Source organism: Centruroides sculpturatus, unplaced genomic scaffold, assembly GCF_000671375.1.
Source record: "Centruroides sculpturatus isolate CEXI.00-Female unplaced genomic scaffold, Cexi_2.0 scaffold1995, whole genome shotgun sequence".
Classification (NCBI taxonomy): Eukaryota; Metazoa; Arthropoda; class Arachnida; order Scorpiones; family Buthidae; genus Centruroides; species Centruroides sculpturatus.
The window spans coordinates 59,676-69,959 of NW_019386169.1; the positions used below are offsets into that span (position 1 = coordinate 59,676).

The 10,284-nt window shown below is 33.2% G+C and overlaps 1 protein-coding gene across 1 annotated transcript; it reads left to right on the forward strand.

Annotated features, from left to right (window-relative positions):
• Positions 1-301: 301 nt before the first annotated feature.
• Positions 302-1,199, forward strand: LOC111613892 (glutamate receptor ionotropic, kainate 2-like). Its single transcript, XM_023355247.1, has 3 exons — positions 302-514; positions 646-899; positions 980-1,199. The coding sequence occupies exons 1-3, from the start codon at positions 302-304 to the stop codon at positions 1,197-1,199; spliced, it is 687 nt and encodes a 228-aa protein (XP_023211015.1).
• Positions 1,200-10,284: the final 9,085 nt, after the last annotated feature.

Sequence of the window (10,284 nt, forward strand, 5' to 3'; positions counted from 1 at the left end):
AACAATAACAATTCTTAAACTATAACTAAAACTCAAACATAAAGTTATATTTCATTATAATCAGGTTTGGATCGCTATATTTTGTATTGTATTGATATTTGGACTAACGCTACATAAAGTCCTAGAGAGAGACTTTGTTGCTGCAAAAGCAGGAAAACGGTGGACTCTATGCAAGGTTTATTGGCATTTAGTTTGTACAATTCTGGGAAAAGGTAACATTTTTTAATTATGATATAACTCAAACTCGGAGTTTTATAAGTAAAAGTCTTTCTAATTCAATTTAGGATTAAATCTAGATAAGATGAAAAGATTTGCGTCCAGATTCATGATAGGAATTTGGTGGTTATCAATTCTTGTTTTGATATCAAGTTACAGTGGAGCGTTAATGTCTTTTATGACTTGTCCATTAACTGAGTCTTTTCCAAAAGATTTTCGAGAACTTGCTGTTTTTGTCCGCAACGGTGAATACTCATGCGGAACATACAAGGGATATTTTATTTGGAAAGATATCATGGTAAGTGTTTTAAATTTATAGATTTATACTTACTTTTATGGAAAGATGTCTTCTGTGTGTTTTTTTTTTATATTTCAGTATTTGTTCATTATAAGGATTGTGTTTTATAATAATATATTCATTAATTCTAGGAATCGAAATCAGAAAGTATTAATATTTTAAGTGAAAACATTTTGTCGAATAATAATTCAATGGCTATTGCAGAAGGCATTAAAAAGGCACAGAATGAACGATTTGCATACATAATGTATAAAACTGTGTTAAATTACTACATCAGTAACGTAGAAAGGCATAAATACGTGATGTCGAAAGATTCTTTTCGTACATATATGTGTGCTTATACAGTCAGAAAGAATTTTCCATTTAAAAAGGATATGACAAACATGTAAAAAATTTATAAATTTATTCTTACTTCATACGATAATTAACATTTATTTATATATTTATAAAACAATTTTATTCTAGAGTAACTCGCATGTTTGAAGCTGGAATTTTTGAAAAATTGAATAATGAAGAAGTTAATGAATTCCAAGAATCATCAAAATTCCGACCATTGTCAATCGAAGATATTGAAAGTCCTTTGTTACTTATGGGCATTGGATATCTAATGTCTTTAATCTGCTTAATCATTGAAATAATATTAACTAAAGTAATTAAAATTGTTCCCCGTAATCCACTTTACTAATGTATAATTATAGAATTTAACTATTATAATAATTCTGCTAATCTTTTCAACACAAATAAAATAAAACTTTATATTTCCTTTATACTGTGTATTAGTTATAGTCGATAGAACAAAACACTGTTTAAATTAAGTAATTGAGTGTTATTAATATAGACAGCGCATAATTCTATTACAGATTACGTATGAAAAATTGAAATATATTATGATATTGAAACTAACTAATTTTGAATATTGCAATTCATTAAAATAACAATTATATATAATAATCAACTTTACAATTTTCAACTATATAATGTTTCATATTGTAAATATAAATTGTATCCGAAAAATATAACAAAAATTTTATAGAAACTCTCGTTTGCATGAAAATATTTTTGAAATAATTATGTATATATAAATATTTGTTGTTGCTTAAATCATTGTATTTAGAATATTTATATACTTCACCTACCGTAAGTAAAAACTATTATTATTATCATGTAATATTAATGATTTGTTACTTACATATACTAGAAATCATCGTATAATGTATTCGTAATATTCAAACATACTTTCGTTCATTGTAAAATACAAATTTTTTAATCATGTACAGATTATAAGAAGAAAGACTTAAACAAAAACTAATGTTACCGCTTGCTCGAAAATTTCTTATTTTTATAATTTTACTATCATTTAATAAGTTTGTACCAATAATAAAAGTTAGAAAACACTTTCTGATTCGCTTCGTGTTAAAAATAAATAATTTAAATTATAAGCCAACAAGCACAATTAAAAATATATGTCAACCAGTTTAAATTTCATATTCAGTTTTAAATCAACATTAAGTAACTTAAAATTTTTGAGTAGTAAAAAAAAATCGATATTACTGACCAGATATTCTGAACGTTTTACATATTTTCATTTTGTTAACATTATTATTAATTTCAGACTGAAGATATATATTAAACTAAATTTATTAAATTTTGTTAAATCATTTAAGTATTTACACATATATTTTAAAAGATTCAGTAAATTTTACATCCACATAAATATGAAAATAAAATTAAAAAACGTAGATTTACAATTTCCTTATTTACACTTAAGAATATATTAGCACATTNAAATGAAGACTACTGATCAGATATTCTTAACGTTTTAAATGTTTTCATTTTGTTAACATTATTGATAATTTCAGACTGAAGATATATATTACACTAAATTTATTAAATATTGTTAAATTATTTAAGCATTTTGACATATATTTTAGACCCTTCAGTAAACTTGACATCTACATAAATATGAAAATAAAATTATAAACGTATATGTTTTGAAAATAATTTTAAAATATATAAATTACTGTACAATTTTTTATATATGTTATCTCTTAACATAACATAATGTATGTTAAAAAATGTCATAAATAATGTTATAACAGTTCTCTTAACTCGACTATAGCGTTTTACCGCCTTACCGATAGTTCAAAAAAGTCAAACGCGACCCCTGACACCAATTTGTGGGTAGTCTCTCAGGTCGACCAAGTCGTACCTCTTCTTGATCGGCAACAATTTGGTGCAAACTACCCACTGGTCAAGGATGGCTGGTCTATGGGTTTCTATCCCGAAAATCGGGATTCTTTTTGTCAGGTCGAGTGGAGGAGATTAGAGTAGTAGTTGGTAAGACATTGGCGATACTCGAATTAAAACACCAGTTAACAACAAAACAATAATTTATTGGACATAACTTAAATAATCTAGCTACATAGAAATTATCGCGAGCATACACATGCAAAAATCGAGGGAAGCACGCCGAGAAAGAGTTTACAATATTTGTGGTCATACCTGTGGGATTGTGATTACTGATGTATGTGACAGAGTCAGACGTCTGTTTTTTTAACAGCGACGACTACAGATGTCAAACGGCCTTAAGCCCGAGATATCTCGGGCAAGTTGGACTCCCTCGGGTGTTTGGACTCCCTAAAAAATGTTTGTTTTTTTGGATTTTTAGAATGTTTTTTAAATTCTCAACATTTTCAAAATTTCTTTCCTGCCCAAAAAAATTCTATCGCGATTTTAATTTACATTTAATGACGCACAATTCTCGCTTAATTGATATGATATTTCATTCATCGTTCTAAAGTTGTAGTGCACAGATTTTCCTTCAGTAAAGTTATTTAAAGCTATTTTCTAATAACAAAAATGTCCTCCAATACTTTTTTAATTTTTTTTAATTAAATGACATCATTTATGGTTAAGGCTTTTATGTCCAACAGATGGCGCTACGAGTACGACGCCCTAAGTTTGCTTTTCTGTGAGGCATCATGCTTTTCTGTGAAAATGAACTAACGCAGATCATCTTCTATCTATCTATATCAGGGCTGTCCAACTGGCGGCCCGCGGGCCGTATACGGCCCGCCAAATAATTTTTACGGTTCCCGAGTACATTTTACTAGGAATAAATTTATGTTACTAAATTATTATTATTGTGACCGTAGGGTCGGTTTCTCTTTGACACCACGTCAGGAGACCTGAATCTGACACCACCAAGTCTCTGGGGGACTCGGAAATTGCGACGTTAAGTCCTCGAGCGGTAGCGGGTGAGCGATTGGATTCGGAGTAGAGGTGAGGAGAGAGACGAAGAAGTGATTTACTCATCTCTCTCCTCACTTTTACTCCGAATCCAATCGCTCACCCGCTACCGCTCGCGTGACTTAACGTCGATTTTTCCGAGTCCCCCAGAAACTCGGTGGTGTCAGATTTAGGTCTCCTGACGTGGTGTCAACGAGACACCGACCCTACGGTCTCAGTGGTGTCAGAGCGAAATAGAATTTAGAAACGACTCTAGATAACTCGAAATAAAATGGGGACAAGAGGTGAAGGTCAAGCGCGAGAAGAGACAGCAGGAGGTGCACGAGCAGAGCCTGCAGGAGGAACCGCGTTAGGCGGATCAGGAGGCATGATTCCATTGATACCTTCCTTTGCAGGGGACACAGAGGGTCTTAAGGTCACCGATTTTTTTGAGTCTTTAGACGAAATCGCAAAATTAACTATTTGGAGTAAAGCACAATGTTTAGAAATCGCACAGTTAAAATTAACGGGCATAGCCCGAGAATTTGCATGGAAGGATGCAAAAATGCAGGAGGTGGTGACATATGAGGAATTCAAGAAACACATGATTAAGAGATTTGATAGAGAGCCAATTTCTTAACGTTTACAAAAGCTCCATGCCTGTGTCCAAGGGCGAGACAAAGATGTACAAACCTATGCCATGCGATTACAAACCCTGGTAAGGGATACAATGGTAGAACAAACTAGCGGGGATGCGCAGGAAAGGGAAGTTATCAAAAGATGTCAACAAAAAGAGAGGGACGAAAAGATTGCTGGTGCAATTCCTCAGCGGCTTAAATGAGCGTATAAAAAGACAAGTGATATCGCGAGATCCGGAAACATTCGATAAGGCGGTGCAGGCAGCCATCAGCGAGGAAACTATTGAACAATTAACGGCGAAATCACGAGCGATAGTCAGGAACATAAACAATCCTACCGAACCGAAAAAGGATCCTAGTGGAACACATCAGAAGCAATTAGAGGATACTTTAGCAGAAATTCAGGAGCGATTGAGACGATTAGGAACTCAAGAAAGAAGTCAGGGAAACCCTCCACGCAGAAATCCCATATCTTGGCGCCCCAGAGCTTATGGCGACCGATCACAATATCAACCCCGAAGACGACTGGACGACGGCTCGCGAGGGCCCCGATATCCTTACTGGGATCGAACTAGAATCGAAAATAGAGATGCTACATATGCTCCCCAAGATAGTAATAGGAATGTATCAAGGGGACCGAGAATCGACAGAGCACGAACAAATTCCCAGCCACCCAGGAAGCAGACATATGGCAGAATTAACAAAGTAAATTGGTGGGAACGCAGAATGCCATATCATAAATAGGCTCGAACCTTTCGGTCTTCCCAAGTGGGTTATCATGGATTATATAGAGAGTTTCGATCCCCGACACTAAGAAACTCATATAGCTCCCGAAGGGGAATTCTTTTGATGTCTAAAGGTAAAGGAGGAATCCGAGCACTAGGCCGGGATTCTGAACCTAGTTTATTGTGTAAAATCGACGGATATACGGCTCGACTGGCTTTAGATACAGGGTCTAAAGTCACGCTTCTATCCCGATCATTGGTTCACAAGGTGGCTGGCGTAGAACTTAATTGGAAAAAAGGAGAGATTTTGTTCCAAAGTGTTACAGGCCATGGAATAACCACCTATGGAACCATAAAGGTTCCATAGGTGGTTATTCCATTCTAAATCTGACACTACCTATGGAACCATAAAGGTTCCATAGGTAGTGTCAGATTTAGGTCTCCTGACGTGGTGTCAACGAGACATTGACCCTACGGTCACATTATTAATATTAAAATTATTTTACTATGTGAAAATTTAAATCTAATTTGAATTTAAAGTAGGTACTAGTTAGTTTGCGTAACTTCACTTAACCTGGCTGAATACAGCAGCAACCTTCTTGGCCCCCGAAATGTTTGGTGAAGAAAATATGGCCCGCGGGCTATGATAAGTTGGACAGCGCTGATTTATATAAATAAAAATGTAATGTTCATTTGTTCCTTCCAATTCCTTTGAAATTTTGACACAACGTTGCATTCGAATACGAACGTGTCTTTTATAATATACGTGTCGAAATTCAACCCCACCCTACTGAAGGGAGACGGTTAGGATTAAGGCTTACGGTATAGAACTCTGCTTCTATTTACGTATACTATTTTAGATGCGGGTTTTTGCGTTTTTGATTGCGTTTTAATAGGGTACATCAACAGAATGTACACTGAAAAGAAATTTTTTGATATTTGCCCTGTGGGGTAGAGAGACAGGATTAAGGCTTACTGTGAATAACTTGGCTTCTATTATACTATTTTAGATGCGGGTTTTTGCGTTTTTGATTTCGTTTCTATAGGGTACGTCAAGAAAATCTACACTATGAGGAAATTTTTCGAAAAATTCCCCCCACGGGAATAGTGTTATAAATTTATAATAGATACATTTTGAGCCACAACAACGCGTAGCAAAGTCTTCTAGTACTGTTATAAAATTTAACTAAGCGAAAAGTGTAATAGAAAAATGTTCATATATTCTATCAATGTAAATTAAACACAGTTATTAGTCACATTTACATAACTTTTACATTGTCAAAGTTTCTAGTTAATTAATTAAGTTCTCTAAGGTAATTATCTAAATTAGCAAATAACAGAAATCACCCTGTAAAACGCTTAACTGTGTTTATATAAATTCATTCGAGGTTTAATTCCTCTGAATTTTACTTATTTGTTTAAAATGTTTTGTTTCGTCGATTGTAAATGAAACAGTTTTAATTTGTTTCGTTAGTTACAGATAATTGTAGAAAACGATTTTAAACCGACGAAACCGAGTAAATTTTGACAAAATTCTTTACTCATAATGTATCATGATACTCTGATTAATGATTTTCTTTATACATAATAAGAATTTCTCGATAATAATTTTGTACAGTTGAAAAATACAATCAATGTAACGATTGGAATTCTTAGTAGAAAAGCTGACAACTGCTCATGAAAAATCATATAATTCGATATTTTCTGTTGTTCAGTTAGTAAACGTTTATAAATGATAAACGATTGCCTAATTATAAATTTTTACTGCTATTTTGTGAATAATATATTTTATGAGTAATTTCCAAATACATAATTGAAAAGAAACAAACAACATTACAAAGTAATAATTAACTTTAGTTTCAGCAAAAAGTTTCTTTCAAAACAAATAAGACTTTTAATTTATAAAGTTTAAATTTGTAATACTTAGTTATATATATATTATATTGGATTTTCTATGCAACATAATTAATAAAATAATTGAATTGATTAATTGCGAAAACATTTCACGCAATCTTTCATTACAGCGTTTGTTTCATTCGAATAACAATTCAAATTTTTAATTCTTAAAAGTTATATATAGATTGTACACGCATAGAAAAATGTAGGTCAAGTACACTTTAGTTTATAGGTACAATACATGAGGAAAATATTATCTTTTTTAATCGGTTGGGAATGCACATTTTAAAGTTGATTAATATAACTCATTTCTATCCTCGAACTTAAGTCTTTTGCTATTTTATCAGATATAATAACTAAAATTATATATAATTGTTAAATCAAAACCTCATAAAAAATGGCATATCACACAGTTTTAGTTATTTATTTTGATTAGTAATACAAACGTTTTTTTTAAATTAAATAGAATTTTATAAAGGCTGAAATAGTTATGTAACTCGTTGCTAAAATTATTATTCAAGCATATAAAAGTACAATATCTTCTTACAGTAGTTAAATAGTGTAACATCTATATATATGATATAGATAGGTTAGTAAAGCAAATTCACTTTGTATAATTAATAGTTAACGATCTAACGTACGGCACGGGTTTCTGTGGTACTGTACGTCAATCGTAGTTTCGTAAAAGTAGTTTCATGATAACATCGATGTAGATTTCTGCCATGTGCAGGTTTTGCAACTGCCAATTAAGGAGTGTTACGATTTGCTGAAGTTGTAGCTCTAATGCACTGATAACGAGAGCGGGTAACATTCATGATTTTCAATGTCCTGGGCTCGAAAGTTTACGAGTAATTTTCCATATTATCGGTAAACAACGAAACTATGACGAGCTGTACCGTAGTCCAATATCGGTAAAGAGGTCGCCGCGGGATGCGAATGAAGAAAACGGTCGTTTCCTTCTGTTGATAACAGCATGTGTGAGAGTATTTGTGAAAAATAAAAAATCGGCGATACCCGGCCATTTACAATTAGTTGGTAATGAACTCCATGTAGTTGGAACAAATCAATGGTTACAATTTGCCACGGTCAAGCTGATATTAGACGTAGTTTGATGGTTATTGTAACTGAATCGTAGGATGTCTGTGCGGGCGCTCTGGATTTTCTAGTGTTTTACATCGGATTCCTTGTGTCATAGATAAATTATATATCGTTGGATTTGACAAAGTGCATGGATTACAATGATGTAATTATTTTGAGCGTGACTGAAATATTTTGAGAGCGGTGAACGTTTGAACTCACGGATTATTTGGTTCTGGTCATCCAAAATTCGGAGGCCGATTCACTGGAAGTGAAGAGTAAATTTCTCCGAAAATAGACAGTGAGTACTAAATAAATTCTTAGGGTTCTCAGACCAATATTTTGTGATTTGTGAGAATTTTTATGATGATCAAACGCGGGGTTCGGAGGGCCGCATCGAGCCTATTTTTGGTGCTAGGTATAAATTTTAATATCCATCGTTAAGAAGAGTTAATCAGCATAGCTGTGACTAGTTTTTTTTTTCAACTAAAGTGAAGTAAACTTTTAAGAATTTCATCACTTATAAAGTTTAAGGTTCTAGCAGTGGTTGCCATAACAACAGTCTGGTCACCACAGCAACAGGAACTACTTTAGGCGCGAGCAGGCACTTCAAGGACTTTTGTGCTGACTTAAGTTTATGAAAGGGCCACAACCATTTACGACCGGTTTATATCACTTGGCACTATTTCCCTTCCGACTTTACGTGTACTTGTTTGTTTTGGCTTAAACGTGCACGGGTTTATTCTCTTTTTTAAGGTTTTGACAGGCCATTTCGTTTTTTTTTTTTTTTTTGTTTTTTTTTCATTATGGCTACGGAATCTGTGATGAAATTTCGTTCTGTGGCGAATAAGCTCTTTAACGACATAAAGAAGTTAAATTTATAAAGGCTTGTTCTCGCTAAACAGGAAATACTGTCAAAATTTCTAAATCTTTAACCGTGAAGTATAATAATACAGTAACCCCTTGTTGTATCGCTTTTGTCTAGAGAAAATAAATACCACGATGTAACAAAGTACGAAAAATTCTCGGCATATACTAAACAAATTATACGTGCTATGTAATCTCACTTCTATTCTTTCACCAGCAAGTGTGTCTGATATAAGATAACCTTAGCCCTTACCTGATCAACAGCCGTCTCTCAGACGTTGGTGGCAGTTTTTCAGCAGCATTTTTTTCGAATTTTTTCAAATAATTACAAATAATTCAAGTACTCTAATTATTTCGAGCTGCAATAAATGACGTTTTTACTGAGCGCCAAGATTACTTGCAAAAATANGTACCCCATGACATGTCATATCTCTAGATTGTACCCCTCATTTAAGAAATTTAGTGAGTAACCGTATTGTTAATTTTACATATTGTAACTTTAAATTAAAGAAAAAAAAACTAAAAGAAAAAATGTATAATAAAGTTGTGATTGTTGCAAGGAACATTATTTATCTAATAATTTTTTAATACTATTAGTTTGTGATACATAATATATTATTTTTTCTGCCATAATAACTAACTTTTTTCTGTACCCCTAAACAACCTATCGCGTACCCCTAGGGGTACGCTTACCACAGGTTGGGAATCGCTGAACTAAAGTGAAGTAAACTTTTAAGAATTTCATCACTTATAAAGTTTAAGGGTCTAGCAGTGGTTGCCATAACAACAGTCTGGTTACCACAGCAACAGGACCTACTTTAGGCGCGAGCGGGCACTTCAAGGACTTTTGTGCTGACTTAAGTTTATTAAAGGGCCACAACCATTTACGAGCGGTTTATATCACTTGGCACTATTTCCCTTCTGACTTTACGTGTACTTGTTTGTTTTGGCTTTAACGTGCACGGGTTTAGTCTCTTTTTTAAGGTTTTTACAGGCCATTCCATTTTTTTTTGGTTTTTTTTCATTATGGCTACGGAACCTGTGATGAAATTTCGTTCTGTGGCGAATAAGCTCTTTAAAGAACTTAAGGACTCTTTGTTTAGTTACCACAACTCTGAACGTAATGCTGGTGAACATATCCGTTTTAAATTATATAATTTGTTATTTTAAATCGGCACTTCAAGATTAACACCGAACAGAGATCCTTTAGGTTAACTCTGTTTATTGCAAACGTAGGTTTGACATACGAAGATTCCTTAATTGACAATTAAAAAATAAACACACTGTGACTTTTTATATAACTTCTCTTTTTCGTCCAAGTGCAGTGACATTTGAAGCT

Coding starts and splice junctions, on each gene's coding strand:
- LOC111613892 (XM_023355247.1), top strand. CDS start 302: ATGAAAAGATTTGCGTCCAGATTCATGATAGGAATTTGGTGGTTATCA. Junction 515..645: donor TTATTTGGAAAGATATCATG/GTAAGTGTTTTA, acceptor CATTAATTCTAG/GAATCGAAATCAGAAAGTAT. Junction 900..979: donor AAAAAGGATATGACAAACAT/GTAAAAAATTTA, acceptor ATTTTATTCTAG/AGTAACTCGCATGTTTGAAG.